The sequence below is a fragment of the Poromitra crassiceps genome (genome assembly GCF_964638095.1).
Source record: "Poromitra crassiceps genome assembly, chromosome: 6".
Classification (NCBI taxonomy): Eukaryota; Metazoa; Chordata; class Actinopteri; order Beryciformes; family Melamphaidae; genus Poromitra; species Poromitra crassiceps.
In genome coordinates this window covers 41170014-41187097 of record NC_139627.1, presented here as the reverse complement: position 1 = coordinate 41187097, position 17084 = coordinate 41170014, and the positions used below count along the sequence as shown (strand labels likewise).

At 44.4% G+C, this 17084-nt stretch overlaps 1 protein-coding gene across 1 annotated transcript; it reads right to left on the bottom strand.

Annotated features, from left to right (window-relative positions):
- Nucleotides 1-9042: 9042 nt before the first annotated feature.
- fancb (FA complementation group B) lies at nt 9043-16989 on the bottom strand. Its single transcript, XM_083638042.1, has 8 exons — nt 15835-16989; nt 15559-15714; nt 15104-15193; nt 14846-14974; nt 12633-12805; nt 11200-11609; nt 10824-11064; nt 9043-9725 (listed from the first exon to the last, which is right to left on the bottom strand). Exons 1-8 carry the CDS (start codon nt 16789-16791, stop codon nt 9290-9292), a joined length of 2592 nt encoding a protein of 863 aa, XP_083494168.1. The 5' UTR covers nt 16792-16989; the 3' UTR covers nt 9043-9289.
- Nucleotides 16990-17084: the final 95 nt, after the last annotated feature.

Sequence of the window (17084 nt, the reverse complement as noted above, 5' to 3'; positions counted from 1 at the left end):
TACAAAATGAAGCAGCAAGATTCGACAATGTAAAGGCAGCAAGCACATACAGTATATCCTCCATACAAAAGGTGACAGCACATATACATATATCCTCCATACAAAAGGCAGCAGCACATATATCCTCCATACAAAAGGTGACAGCACATATACATATATCCTCCATACAAAAGGTGACAGCACATATACATATATCCTCCATACAAAAGGTGACAGCACATATACATATATCCTCCATACAAAAGGCAGCAGCACATATACCGTACATATATCCTCCATACAAAAGGCAGCAGCACATATACATATATCCTCCATACAAAAGGTGACAGCACATATACATATATCCTCCATACAAAAGGTAGCAGCACATACATATATCCTCCATACAAAAGGTGACAGCACATACCGTATACATATATCCTCCATACAAAAGGCGGCAGCACATATACATATATGCTCCATACAAAATGCAGCAGCACATATACATATATCCTCCATACAAAAGGCAGCAGCACATATACATATATCCTCCATACAAAAGGCGGCAGCACATATACATACGTATATCCTCCACAAAAGGCAGCAGCACACATATATCCTCCATACAAAAGGCGGCAGCATATATACATATATCCTCCATACAAAAGGCAGCAGCACATATACCCTCCATACAAAAGGTGACAGCACATACACATATATCCTCCATACAAAAGGCAGCAGCACATATACATATATCCTCCATACAAAAGGTGACAGCACATATACATATATCCTCCATACAAAAGGCGGCAGCACATATATCCTCCATACAATAGGCGGCAGCACATATACATATATCCTCCATACAAAAGGCGGCAGCACATATACATATATCCTCCATACAAAAGGCGGCAGCACATATACATATATCCCCCATACAAAAGGCGGCAGCACATATACATATATCCTCCATACAAAAGGCAGCAGCACATAACAATATACATATATCCTCCATACAAAAGGCGGCAGCACATATACATATATCCTCCATACAAAAGGCAGCAGCACATATACCCTCCATACAAAAGGTGACAGCACATATACATATATCTTCCATACAAAAGGCGGCAGCACATATATGTTTAAAATACATACTACAGCATGCGCTGGGACGCGGGGCCTGTGCGCTGCACGTCATTCGCCTGCGCCGAGCACCTCGCTCTAGCCTGAAGGACCCCAGGCCACGCCAATCTTTGCAGATTTTCAGGAGGCTAATCCGTAGCGTTTGTGGATTTCTCCCTCACGAGAGAGGCAGGCTGGGGTGCTAAACCCATCCTGTACCGGATGCCGTCTTTCCGACCGTCAACTGTCTCTCCAGCTTGTCACCAAACTATACTTGGTTGTCACCTAGTCTATTCCTAAGTGTCACTGGCCAGGGGGAGCCAGGATTCTATGTTTAAAATATACTACAGCATGCGCTGGGACGCGTCATCAGTGATGTTAACTGGGGTCGTAAGGTGTTTCGGGTCCGTCAAACATCATACACCCTCGCCCAGTAGACCCAGCCGAGGCCGATTAAGACCCCGACCCGCGTCACAGAAGCAGCCGCTCACGGATCAGCCTTCCTACTCTGTCTGCAACGTTGCCCGCGGAAGGGTTGATCACGCCCAATCCGCTGCAATAGAGTTAGTGCTACACCGCAGTATTGAAAGACCCTTCGGTGCATGGAGGGTCTAAGGCCCTGTGGATGACTCCAGGCCGGGCTCCTCCTTCGTCTCACCAGACCCTCCCGGGGAAAAGGCATACAAATATCCTCCATACAAAAGGCAGCAGCACATACATATATCCTCCATACAAAAGGCGGCAGCACATATACATATATCCTCCATACAAAAGGCGGCAGCACATATACATATATCCTCCATACAAAAGGCGGCAGCACATATACATACATATACTGTATCCTCCATAGTACAATAGGCACATACCTCAGGCAGAAGCGTGAAGCAAGCAGATGGAAATCCGACATTGGCAATTGGAATCTGCATTTTTATGAACAACCCGAGGCCTTAGATAATATAGATATCATAGATTTGGTGAGATAAAGTGCTGAATGCTTCCCTATTTTTCCAGGCATCTCCTGGTTAGTGGTCTGTCAGAAATTAATGCATCATTTCCCTTTGGCTTTTCTACCCAGGACCTGATATCTAAAGGTAGTTTGTCTCCTTTTTTTTCTGTCAATGTATTATAAATCACATTCATGCACAATTGATGTCACCTTTGAATGGTCGGTTCACTTGTTTTAAAAGTCTACAATTTAAATGTTCCTTTATCATTATGAAAATAATTTCTCCAATACATATATTCCATAGGCTTTATATATTCTAATAATGGCCAATATTGAGCCAGTGTATAGGGAAGCCTACAAACTATGAACATGCGCCCTGGTGATATATCATTATTCAATGTTATCATATGCACATATCCCATATGAATTAGTTTATATTACAGATCAATACTCCAGGTATCGTAGGTATGGTTTTAGAGATGGAGAGTATGTTTTTTGTAGATTTAGTCTAATTCAATATTTATTGTAATGGGGAAAGGGTATGTTTATAAAAATAGCTTTCTGTACTTCAACCTGTTTAATGCATTCCTTCACTTGCTGTGTTCTTGCTGGATGGTGACAGATGTTTGTGAATTGACGCAACGGTGACGAGAGCAGCTATTGGTCCTTGCACTCCTGATATGCTGAGAAAGGTTATTTACTCTACTACAGTACATCAATAAAATTGAGTGTGCACCACATTTATTTTATTTCCCCCTTTGCCGTCATGTATAAGGTAAAGAGCATTGAGCACGCAATTCAACTCTTCATTACTGGCATTGTTCTATATAGCATGCCACTGCTGATGCAGAATACAGAGTTAATATACAGTATATTTATATAGACCTAGTTCTCTCCTTATAGAACATGTACAGACTGAGGGCCTCCATTCCTGAATGATAAGAACTGAAACAAGGTAGGACGTAGGAACGTTCTCCTCACCTGGCCAATAAGTCAGGGTGACCACACATGGCTTGGGACCGCTGGGTGACACAGATATGATCCGACAGTGGGTCTCCAGTAATGCAGGATAATGGACGGTGTGGGGACGCCATCAGGTACGGCTCACCTGCCCAGACACAAGCTGAATAGAAAATGCCAGGCTGGCTTCACAGACAACAGAGGACAATTCTATTAGGCGTACACGGCTAAGCCACTTCTTAAACTGTCCCCACTCGCCCTTAATTACGTGTGAGCTCTGCCAGAAGCCATGAACAAGCCGTCGTCACTGACAGGAAGAGGCAAACATCACGTCGTCATCCTCCGAGGCACTGCGGTAACTGGGCCGAGGCAGGAGAGGCCACAGCTATTTTGAAATTGATATTCAGATTGATGACCTGTAAAATGGCCTTGATCCTCCTAATAATGCAATTGGTTATCATAGGTGTCAGGGCAGATACAAGCCGCGGGCAAAGATTTTAGCATTACCAGAAGACGATCTCGCTTGTTTTAGGGGCTTCCAGCAGCCTTATCCACCATGTACCATGTGACCGTATTTAGAAAAGGGGGTTTTGCACTGAGGTGAGTGTGTGACATTACTTGTTACTTAGCAGGTCACACTTCTCTGGCATCGCTCCAACCCATTGGCAGTGCACTGCACTCCTCGGTGTCCGTTTGGTAGTTCACTAGACACATTTCTTTTTCACAGAATTGTGTTGCTAGGGAACAGCTTATTTCCTGTCAGCTATTGTATTAGCAAACACTGTAACAGGAAGTAAGCATACGGGCAATTTATAATGTTTATGTTGTCAAGTTAAAACCATCTATGAGATGCAGACAAAACTCAAAGCAAACTCCAGTAAAGAAAAGGGGAGACCTCCATTCCATTGTCCATCTCACACTCACAGCATTTAGCCAGACTCCGTCTCACACTCACAGCATTTAGCCAGACTCTGTCTCACACTCACAGCATTTAGCCAGACTCTGTCTCAGACTCACAGCATTTAGCCAGACTCCGTCTCACACTCACAGCATTTAGCCAGACTCCGTCTCACACTCACAGCATTTAGCCAGACTCCGTCTCACACTCACAGCATTTAGCCAGACTCCGTCTCACACTCACAGCATTTAGCCAGACTCCGTCTCACACTCACAGCATTTAGCCAGACTCCGTCTCACACTCACAGCATTTAGCCAGACTCTGTCTCACACTCACAGCATTTAGCCAGACTCTGTCTCACACTCACAGCATTTAGCCAGACTCCGTCTCACACTCACAGCATTTAGCCAGACTCCGTCTCACACTCACAGCATTTAGCCAGACTCCGTCTCACACTCACAGCATTTAGCCAGACTCTGTCTTGCTGAGAGAAACCAAGAGCTTAGAGCACGGCTATTCAACTATATTGTTCAGTGGGCCACATTGTCAGAAAGCTAAGGGCCCGGGGGCCAGACATTTCCCTGAGCTATTATTATCATCAGCGACACCACATCTTAAACGGTTTGATTTGACTATTGCAAAAGTCGCCTATAGCCTCATGGTCCATATTTTGATTTGTTTGTTTTTTTGTAATTCTATTTTCTTTTCAGAAACAGAAATTAAAAGATAGTTACACATCAAAATCAATCCACAGATGAAAAACGGAAACAGGACTTGATTGTTATCTGCGTCATCGAGAGAGGAGAGAGAGGGGCAGAGAGACAGATAGAGAGGGGGTTGAGAGAGGTGAAACAGAGAGAGAGAGGTGAGACAGACAGAAAGGGAGAGAGAGATTTTTCTTCCCCCCCCCTTCAGAACTGGCCCGCGGGCCGGTGTGACTTGATGATCCCCGTGTGACTTGATGAATAGGCCTGGCTTAGAGAGACTGTCTGGCCCAGAAGCTCTTCCTAAAGACTTCCTGCACCAGCGTAACCCTGTAAGCTCCACCCCCTACCATTAAAAAAAAACAATCAGAAAGCATGAGGGCGGATCTGGCTCTAACTACAGACAATCAATTACAGCCATCAATTCAACCAATCATCAACCTTCATTTGTTTAGAGATGAATAGCGGGTGGTAAATTATTGGGGGCACTGAATGAAGCATCCAACTGCTGCTTAGGACTCAAAACACAGGGATTATAAAACTAATCAATAATAATACTAATCCTCAAAAGGGAAATACCATCCATTTCACTTACGCAGCTTTATATTAGGGCCCATTATTATTTCTGTACGAATATGCGAGGACGCAATCTGCTTTGGAGCATCCAATCAAGCTTAGAACGACAGCTTAAAATACAAATGGCTGGAAATCAAATTATTTGCAGCACATTGTGTAAAAATAGACTGTTTTAATTGTCTTTAAGAGGGAAACAACTTGCAATCATTCATTAAAGTTCAGGAGGCAGCTTCGTGAGGTCTGAGAGAAGTAAGAAATGAGGGTTGCCATAGCAACTGCACAGAAATGGAAAAGGCCAGCATGTGAGCAAAGTGGGGAATTGATAGAGGTAAGAAAAACTGGCAAATGCTTTGCCGAAAGTACGTCTCTCATAAGTCTGAATATGAATATTACAAGTAAATGAAAACAGCAAAACAATTAAAAAGGTGATTTTGATACAGAAGCACATGATATAGTGATATTTTCATAAAGGTTTATGCACAGGATAATTCACACACACCCATGACATTCACTACTACCTTCAGTGAAACTACTAAACAGGCACTATTGGGTATTTGCCTTACAGATGCTGAGCAAAAGTCAAAAGTGCTATACTGTGAGGCACGTAGGAGTCCAACTAAACAGCTATTGCTGGTTGGTGTGCAATCATGTGTGGGCTGGCAGTATTGATCTGGACTCTTTTCTCATGGCTCAAGGTAGCCTGATCTATAATCAATGAGAAAACAAGTGTCTGAATGTTTCAATGCACACAGAGGCTTGTTTGCCCCATGAATTAGGAGCCTTTAGGGTCAAATGCTAAATTTAGCGTCAACTACTCCACAGTAAAATTACAACAAATTAAACCGAGCAGGGCACGTTAAGAGCCTCGCTCCTCTTGTGTTTACACAGTCTCGTGCCTGAGGATTGATGCAAATGTGGTGGTATGTGATAAGCAGGAGGCGTAACTCTGACCAATTGTCAGATAATAATCACAATTGTTATTTGAGAACTCCAAATATGGGGATTATAGTACCAGTTTGCTGAGAGGATTTCTCGATACAATTTTCAGAAGCACAGCGTTGCTTCACATGGGAGTGTTCTGCATGTGGTAGGATGGATGATGGTTGATGTGGGTTGCACACTGTGCACAAGCACTATACAGTTAAGTCTACAACACAGGAGTTATAATCGACAGCTTCCCACTATGTACGTTTGGTTGACCTACTGAGTTCCAAGAACAACTGGAACAACAGGAAGAGGAACCCTCTGACCCTGGTCAATACCTGCTGTGTGCAGTCAAACACCAGACTGCTGCACTATCAATATAAACCTGGGTTCAGCAACAGCAAGAATATTGCTTCTGGACACAACATTTAATCCATGCAGTGAGAAGAACCACACCATTGTGTGTGCTTGCACTACAAGCATTCTGGAAAGTGTCAACAACACAGACATGTAAAAGGTCTGGTAACAGCTCCAATTTGCCTAGGACATTGTAGACCTTTATTATATCCTTAAAATGGAGTATATATTTTGTTCTCTTTATGTCTGGACTGTCTCATACAGCAACAGTGGACGATGACATCATTCATCTACTGGACTCCATAGAGAGTAGACACTGCGGAGCACGTCTTCATTCAGAAACCACGCCCATCAGGGAGGAAACAAAAACTTCTCCCCAACCCTTGCATTCTCCTATGTCACGTGTTGCACAAAAAGATCATATATACGGAAGATTAACACTCCAACTTACTTCCCTGACAGCTCGATCCACATTTTTCTTCTCGCCAATTCTCAATGGCTTCCTTGTTTTGTTCGGGAGTACAAAAAAACTTTAATTGGCAATTTCTTTTACATTTGTTGTCTGCGCAGCCCACCACACAACACAGCTTTTAGAGACACTGCATGAAATAGGCCACGCCCATCACGGGGGAAATCGCTCCGTTCACTCCCATAGACCAGCATCATTTTCCTTGAATTAAACATAGCTAAAAGCTGTTGTGTGGTGGGCTGTGCACACAACAAATGTAAATAATTAAAGTTTTTTTGTACTCCTGAACAAAACAAGGAAGCCATTGAGAATTGGCGAGAAGGAAAATGTGGATCTAGCTGTCAAGGAAGTAAGTTGGAGTGTTCATCTTCCATATATACAATCTTTTTGTGCAACACGCAACCATGGACTGGAGAACGCCAGGATTGGAGGGGGGGTTTCTGTTTTCCCCCGTTTTGGGCGTGGTTTCTGAATGATGACGCGCTCCGCAGTGTCTCTATTGCTCATTAAGGTGAGGAGCCTTCAGTGGATGGTAGAAAGCCTGCAGCAATTCAGCTCAAGCAATCCTAATAGAAGTCAACATACAATAATGACAAAACACATTTGACTCAGGCTGCAGTGATGGGAACACCAATACAATTGAATTTGCATTTTCACGTGTGATCTGTTTGCCCCAGGACAGTCCCCCCCCCCTTTACTATAGGCTACAAGATTTATAATTTTCTTTCAGAAATGACAGCGACATTTGTTTTGCAGACCAACTGTAATGTCACACAAGTATTAAGTTCCTTAATTGAATTTCACTCTCCTCTCTCTCTCACACACACACACACACACACACACACACACACACACACTTCAATATTTCTATGACATTTAATGAACCCACCACAATCAATACACATGTATTAACAGAACATTTTGGGAATCCCCCTGGACAATAAAAAATAACACATCTGAAGCAATTATGTTTCAAGGTGTGTTTTTCGTAGAGTCTTGTGACAGTAAGTCCACTGGGACCCATTACCTGTCGAAATCAATGAAGCACACACACACCAAAGGTGCGACTGAGAGGGAGAATGTCTCTCTCCTCAGAGACTCAGTGCCACAAACAGATGGAGACAGAGCAGCTCCTGGATGTCCCACAAACAAAACACTGATCCCCATCCTCCCTCCAGTCCCCACTGGCCAGCTGCAGGAAGCAGGATCTCATCTCGCCATCCATTATAACGAGCACTCTTGGTCAAGCCGCCACAGACCTTCATGCATCCATTCCAGACGAGGTTTGATGCTCACTTGGAGGAGTGGTGGCACTTTAAATTCATAACAGTGCTGACAGCATGTTCAGCATCATAAGAGAAATCGCATCCAAGAAGTTTGGTTTCGCCCTTTTCATGATTTCACAGGAAAAATCACTGAGCCATGAGGGAGGACATGCCACTAAAAAGCTTTCAGTTAACTACAGCCACGGGGCACAACATAACATTCTAAATCTATAATTTCCTGTTGCAGTGTGATGCTAATACAATAGCTAACAGGAACTAAGCTAGGTTTCAAACTGTTCTGCTAGCAACACAATTCCGTGAAAAGTGTCTATAACCCCCTGGCCTTACCAACCTCCTTTGTCTTTATTCTGAACACACAACGGGTCTCACTTCAGGATGAAAGTAGCAGGCTTCTCCCACTGGATAGCACACAGCAGCAGCAGCAGAAGACATTGAAGAGTGTTTCTAAACACCTGGGATCTGAGTGGAGACAACTATCACAGACACATTAAGTCTGTGAAACCCAGGGGGGCGTCCAAAGGATACGGGTTACACCAACAGACACCGGGCTATAAAACCCCCATGACGCACAAGCATCTAGCCGAGCCGACACTCCTGCTTTCAGGACAGGCGAAGTGTGCACAGCATACATGATGGACCGTGTGATTTCAACCACAACACTTGACACAATACATTAATAATAAGAGTCAGCTTATACAAACACTGCTTGTCAAAGAGACATCCAGAGACATCCTTGGAACTTATTTTCTTTATTTTAGACTTGGTAGAAGGGATTTTCAACCAGAACCAAACCCACAATGTTCTAGCTGGTACTGAATTAATTTATCAAGAAGACATGGATACTATTTTCTTTACACACATACACAATAAAGTAAATAGATGGGGTTTAACATATATTGTATTTTGAAGGTCAATACCAATATTTTTAGATGGACCCTAAGATATATGATGTGCAAATATACAGTAGTCAATATAGGTCTGGATATCAACCGATATTTAAAGCCATTGCTATGCTTTTGCAAGAACATAAAGGTTTCCTCTGGAATCAAATCAGAATAGACAAGAGTTCTACTGGAGCAACCCAGAGCTGAAGGAAGTTCTCTGCGTCTCTAGGAGAGCTGCCATGTCCCCCTCAAGCTGGACTTTGACAAGGCTTTGGCTCAGCCTGCGATACCGTCCCACATCCACCAGGGGGCTCAACCTCATCCTACTCCTCTCCAAGTCCCTCTGCCACTCCTCTCTACACCGCCGGAGCCCCTCTACAGAACCTGGCTCTGGGGTCTCCTGTCTCGCTCCAGTGCTGCGGCTCCTCTCCCCGTCCTCCTCCTCGTCGCCGCAGAGCAGCAATGACAATCCCTCTTTGAGTGACAGCACCTCTTTCTCCAACGTCCCAGAAAATGTCTCAGCTGCCCCCCGTCCCCCTGTCTCTCTGAGGGCCTGGATGGAGCAGGAAGCAGGAAGGTAACCCAACAAAGAGTCCAGGAACTGAAGCGTCTGTAATTGGCTGAAAGGGAACAATAGTGGCAGACAGACCGCCCGGTATGTAAATGTTCTCACGTATGCAGTATTAAATGAAAATATCACTGTTGCTGCTAAGTTGTTTTTTTCCTCATCTCTTATCATTTGAGGGCTACTCCACACTCACCTCGCCTGTAGTTCAATGCGTTTGTGCAATTTGTAATTCCAAGTCACGCAACGTTCCGCTTGCCAGAGGATCCTATCCACTTTGATATTCCATCAAATATCTCAAGACACACATCCTTGTCAACTCAAAGTTCAAAGTCTTTCAAGCTCAAACCATTAATATCAACTGAGCAGTGCATAGGCTACGTGCCCACTTCAATTTCCAGCACTATGAATCTGATTACCAGTGGCCAGTAGTGTTTGAATCAATGCACAGAGCAGCAACAATACAGTTTGCAACGGAATGGAGCACCTGTCATCCTTGGCTTTTCTAACTTTACTTCTTAATTAGCATCATTATTACCATTCCAATCATGCAAATTAAAGGGATTCCCCCCCATTAAAAGGCAATGGCAGGTGTGATGAGAAGGATTATCCAAACGGAGAGAAAAAACAACACTTCTAGTTCATTTTGACATAGTTCTCCATCAAACAATAATGATGAAACCTCAAATCGATGCTCTAATTTGGGCTGCACTGGAAGCTTCTGGTTGGGTAACATACCGGAATGTTTTGTTAGATATTAAATGTTGATGCGTCCGATAATCCCATGTGGGATGGGTCATGTAATTGTCCTGACACGAAAATAAAATATTCATTCATTCATTCAGTACACTCAAGTAAAACTAATCGAGAGGCAAAGTGAACGTCACTTCCTGCTTCAGCACTGTACCAGAGATCTTTTTTACATTTTGGTCCGAGTGAAATGTTATACGGTCTCTCCTGTTTCTAAACAGATCTGTAACCATTTGGTTTGAACAAGTAAAACAATTTTTACAAGCATTTTACAAAATGTCTATGGGAAAATAAATGTCAGATGAAAATCTCTGGTACAGTGCTGAAGCAGGAAGTGACGTTCCACTTTGCCTCTCTATAGAACTGCAGCCCTGCCTTGTATCTGTAAACAAAAACAAATTACCTGGAGTGGACAGACAGTTCCCCCTGGAAAGGAGTGGACTGATGCCAGTGAAGCAGCATGGCAGCAGATGGTCGTGAAGAGTTCAACAGTAGATACTGAGGGCTGACCTGGACCCTCTCACACCCCACTGTTCTCTGGATCCAACCCTCCACATCCCCTAAGCTGTAATCAGGAGAGTCTATGTGGAAGAGCCAGCGATCCAGCACCGCCAACAGACTCAGCAAATCCTCTCTGACCTCATCTGGCCACAAAGAGAAGAGAAAAGTTGTCGTCGATAGAACATCCATGCGTCATTATAGCTCTGCTGCTGATAGTTGATAATTAAAAAAAGAACTAAAGTCAAGGAGTCTTAGTGGTTTTAACTACACCAGTTTACCTGTTTTGAGTTGACAGTTGTTCAACAGTTGGGTGTGGTTGTTGCTCTGGATGTCTACAGGAACAGCACCACAGTGGAGGACCACCGGGGTTGGGTGGTCCACGTGGGCAGAAGACTCGTGTCTCTGGATGTAATGGAGCATGACGGGGCACTTGACACAGCCGGAGGTCACCAGAGGTGTCAGCCTGGTCACTGCAGTCACCGCCAGTCTGCGTGCGTCGGCATCGCGGGGTCGGCCCGCATCGTGTCGCTTGCTTCTTTTGGCCGCCGGCTCTGGGAGCGCGGAGGGAGACGATGGGGACGAGGGCCCGGGCATGGGAAGCCATGACACTTGGCTGTGGGTCTGGATAACTGCAGGCACTGATCTCTGGCAGTCTGTCAGGATGGATAAACTCACACTGCCCACTGGTCTGGAACCAAAACAAAACACATCACGGACAATCAGATATCACACGGACAGCAGGCGATCAATTACAAAGAAATGCGAGTGTGAATGTGGATGAATGGGTGAGTTGTGTGAAATGATTAACAGAGATATCCCCCAGGTGGTGAATGACATGAGCTCTGCCCGCGCGACAATAAAAACCCACAGCAACACACAGGCCCTTGAGGCAATTCTGCCAGGAGGAGCTTTCCTCCATATGCGCCAAAATTGAAGCCAGAACAGGTGGACGGAGTAACAAGGAATCTGATTGCTTCTCGTTCCCACAAAAAGAGCTCGGAGGGTTATTTCAAACCGTGTTGCCATGGTGACCACCTAGCCACCAAGCGGCTGCTGTGGTGAAATTCATATCAAGTCTGGAGAAATCAACGAAGACAGAAGAAAGAGAGACTGATATTCTTATTCACTTAACGCTATTGAATGGGCCCCAATGGCATCGCACTTGTGAGAGTAGTCTCTAGCCTTTGACAGTTAGAAGGTACATTTGTTTACAACACTACCTCTACCCATCTATTCATGAGAAAACAACTCTCAGGAGTTACTTGGAGAGAAACAGCTCGGGAGGGAATTTGACATTACAATTGTGATTCACTCTACAGGATCTGGGGGCTAATATCCTACCTGTGGCTCTATATTATATTTCAGTAGTTAAAGATCCAATCAGGCAGCAATGGTGGTAGGAGCTGACAGCTGGACATGAGCTCTCACGGGAACGCTCGAGTGGACATGATTCATACATGGAGTAGCAGCATATTAACATTGCTTGTGTCATTACCATACACACATGGCTCCACTTGACCAGATGAGGATAGCAACTCATTATGCCTGGCATGATATCAAGTGAGTGAACATTTTCAAAAATCATTACTGACAAGCGTTAAGATGATGGGACGGATTTGCTAACGCTGATGCCTCAGATGCAGTATTTCATAAGGCTCAGAAAGTGCTCGCAGTAAAACATACAATCCATTTGAATTAAAATCACATTTACATAGAGCTGTCGGCAGTTAGCATCACACCCACAACCAATCGGTCCTCAACGACGCGATGCCACAGCTTGTCAACTTGAGGTTTTGAACACACTGCTGGCATGTCCTGCATCTCGTCATCCAAGGCGTCGTCCTTTGACTCATCATCTTCGTCCCACAGAGCAATGAGGCCTTCCTGTAGAGAAAGAGCAACGGCTATCATCAACAATGACAGTGTGACAGCACTGACAGCAACGGCAGTTATGTCAGTCATTTCCATTTGAACTGCCACCCATGAGATACACCAATATTGGAGTTTGTGTTAGCGATCATTTCTGTCAAAAAATAATTGTATCTACATTTTACAGTATCTGCATTCTGTCAAAATTGCAACATTGACATATCCTATATTCCTATTGCAGTGGTTCCCAAACTTTTCCTGCCAAGCCCCCCTTTTAGGGTACAGGAACATTTGCCACCCCCCCCCTCCCTCCCTCCCTCCCTCCCTCCCTCCCTCCCACACACACACACACACACGCACACGCACAGACACACCGTCTTATAGTTAATTAATTAATTGCACTATGATATATAAACTCTCAGGTGTTCAGTTTACAAATAAAATCAACTTCCAAAAAGATTTGGTAGTATACGCCGTAGATTGCTTTCTATTTCTTGGAAACATTCTTGAATATATTTTCAATCACATACAAAAAAAAACTTGTTTATTTTTTACATTGAACAGTGCAGCAACTTAAGAGTTTCCCCACTTTTAACAGCAGGAGAGATTTTCATTCAGATATCTTGAGGTGAGAGGTCGTAAATGCTTTTTACATGGCCAATATTTAGCCTAACTTTGGGGAGCGTTATTTAGCATCCTTCCCGCCAAGCTGAAGCTAGCATGACATGGTTGGTATCGCTCACTACCAATGGATGCCTTAGGTCAGGGGTGGGGAACTGGCGGCCCCTGACCTCACTCAGTGTGGCCCCTGGGTCAAAAAACAACAAGGTGGATGTTCTTGTTAGGTTAGACCACCAAAATCTGTGTTTTTATTTTACTGTACAACCCAGAACATGGCGCTAATGGCGTTAGCATTGTCCATCTACATACTGTTTAACGTTAGCTAACGCTATTGTAACAAACTATATCCAGAATGCACATTGCACATGCAACATTACTAATCTGATTAATATCACATATTTGGGTGATGTACCCCATCAAATTGCTGTAGTGGGCTGTTTTAAAGCTACAGAAAAGTTTCTGGTGTCATCTGAATGGAAGAATTACTAAATTTGAATATGACAAATATAAATGTTGGTATAATAAACTTTGATTACCAGTCCTTTTCATCAAATTAGTAGCTATAATTTGGAGAGATGGGCGGCTGTGGCTCAGGAGGTAGAGTGCGTCGTCCACTAACCAGAAGGTCGGTGGTTTGATCCCCGGCTCCTCCAGTCCCCGGTGGCTGCCTGTGCCAGCGTGGCAGTTGACTGCCTTCGGTGTGTGAATGGATGAATGTAGCCACATTGTAAAGCGCTTTGGATAAAAGCGCTATATAAATGCAGTCCATTTACCATTTACCAATTGGGAGTGATGGTGTTACAGTAGGCTACTGGTGGAAGTGCACGGTCACAATCTGCCCCTCTGGTAGTGAGGTTTTTTTTGTGTGGCGCTCTCTATCATCAAAGTTGCCCATCCCTGCCTTAGGTGTTCTGGTTTCATTCATATGTTACCAGAAACTTCACTCTGGCTTTAAAACTCAGCCCGCTACAGCCTCTGACAAACAATAATCAGAGAAGTTACCAATCGGGAGCACAGCAGAAGAAAGGGTTCAAGTGTGGGGCATCTGGGTAGTGTAGGGTTAAGGGACTCTCCTACCACCGCGAAGACCCGGGTTCAAATCCCGGCAGCAGTACGTCTGGCTTGGTCAGACGTTCCTACAGACACAATTGGCCGTGTCTGCCGGTGGGGTATGAGTCTAGCTAACGAGGCATATTAGGGGAAGGGTTTCTGGTTTGATTCCCAGTTCCGACGCTGTCCAAAAGCTACCGAAATGCCTCTGATCAACACCGAACCCCCACATCTAAGTAGCAACCTGCTCTCGGACAGATATTGAAAACTAGCAAACACTAGGTAAATACTGTGATACAACACAACAGGCAATGGTGTGCAGTACATTGTTGTAGCTGGCTGCTGCATATCTCATAATGCATAAATAATATACATATTCAGTACCTGCTCATACTGGGTGACAACAGGCTCTCTTTCTGAGATGACCTCAGTGAGGGCTTGGACTGACTGCAACAGAACCCTCTCCTTCACCCTCACGTCTCCCTGAAGCTCCTGCAGCATCGTCAAGCCACTCTGCATACAAATGTAGAGACATGTAACATTTGATTGACCCTGAGTGACTGATGTTGAATGACTGATTTGTTCCTTTCAAGATGTCATTCATCTCATAACAATAACATCATCAGATCATTAGCAGTCTACCTGTAGTCTGGACTCTAAAGCTTGAAGAGTGCGGAGATAGTTCTCCTGTGGAGGATGAGGCGTAGTCCTGGCTCCATTCTCCTGGCCACACTGAAAACAAGTATTTTCCATTCGTCATAATGCCCTGCTTCACATTTGCACCGTATAAAGGCGAAATACCCTTCAAAAGCAGGTTGCTTCTTAAAAGGGACACTCCGCCGATTTTCATCCAGCTTTGTATCATATCAGGAAACAGTTTTGAAGTCGTTCATATAGGTTGACAGTTATTGAGAGTTGATTTGAGTAAAGTTGTGGACCTGTGATTGTGCATGAATGAATGACATCACTGGTCCACAACTCAACTCAACTCAATAACTCAAAACTGTTTACAGTTTTCTGCTATACTGCTGATGATACAAAGCTGAATGAAAATTGGCGGAGCGTTCTTAACTGTCAAAAGGAAAAACATGTCTTACAGAGTATGTCGTGCCACAGAGGTCAGTGATGAGGAAATGATCCAATGGCTGTCCTGCTGCACCCCGATCCTCAAAAAACAGCAGCAGCTGGTCTGTTCCATATCCCAGGAAGTCATCAACATGAACAGAGCTGACCCCAGACCAGTGGGAGGCTATCTGGAGGAGACAGTTTAGCAACGTGGGGATGGTAAAAATGTACAACTGAATGAAACTATAGGAATAAGGAATGCATAAGGCATGGATCTCACACATGGATCAAAGCACACATTTGCATACCTCAAATGTTTCCTTCCATATAGCACAGACATGTCCCTGGTCAAAGGATATGGTAAATAGACAGCCATTTCTTCCTGTGTTCACCACCATGATATCTTCAGCTCCCTCGAAGGGGAGCTGGCATACCTCCTTCAGATTCCCATTCTCAAAATAAACTAGCTGCCTTTTAGAAGTTGTCGCAACCACAGAGGATTTCAACACACCGTCCACCTGTTCAGCGGAGAGCACCAAAATGCACTGTGCAATGCAGCTATAGGGATGAGGTAAAAGCATAGTGCCATCAAACACCTGTCCATTCTCTACAAAATAGCCCAGGGTGTGGCTCCTGACTGAACCGCTGGACTGGTCTCTCAAGCCTTCTTTGGAGGGGTTTTGCAGTCCCAGGACAAACACCTGTCCTTTGTGAAGGGGGAGTTCTCCAATAAGGCTGTGGGAGAACTCTATGGGTATCCGTCTCACTTCACCTGCCTGCAGGGACGTGTAGAAGACATCGCCGGCATGAGTCCACAACACTGTGGGGCCCTGGAGAATGGACACACACTCTCCCATTTGATAGGGGAGTTTAAATTCCATGTGGGGCTCCATTGTGTTTGAGTTGCTCAGCGTGAGAAGACTGTACTTGAAGAAGCTCCCCCCTTTGGCTTTGTTGCTCTTCATTGCCACCAAAATGCACGGCGTGTTGACTCTCTTCTGAACATCCAAGGCACATTTACATTTGACAATATCCACGTGTGTGGAACTTTTTCCCTTGATGATAGACACTCCATCATCATTTGCCTTGAGGAAAGCGTTGTCTTCCCGTTTGAATGAAAGGCTGCTGAATATTAACTCAGAGGCGTTTCTTGCACGTTCCGTGTGGGCTGAAGCACGTTTGAACTGAAATAAAATGACTCTTCCACAGTGAGATAGCCGGTGGGGTTTTTGATCCCAGTCGTCTACGTGCATTCTCTCCATCATGCAAAACAGAGGTGCCGTCCAGGGTTTGCACCTTGTCGGACGGAACTGTCACTCGCATGACAGTTGTGCTATCAGCTGTTAATAATGTCTGATGACACCTTGGTCGGTGTCATAAGCCTACACTGTCGCCGCAAATAACGTTAACGTTAGTCAAATCATTAGGCCCAGAGAGTGCATGTACGTGCTAAATAAATAACTTAAATTGTGATCAGCAGCAACAATGCAGTCTAGCTGTTTGACAATATTATACTCATCTCTCTCTCTCTCTGCTCAGCTCCTCAGCTAGCGCGCGC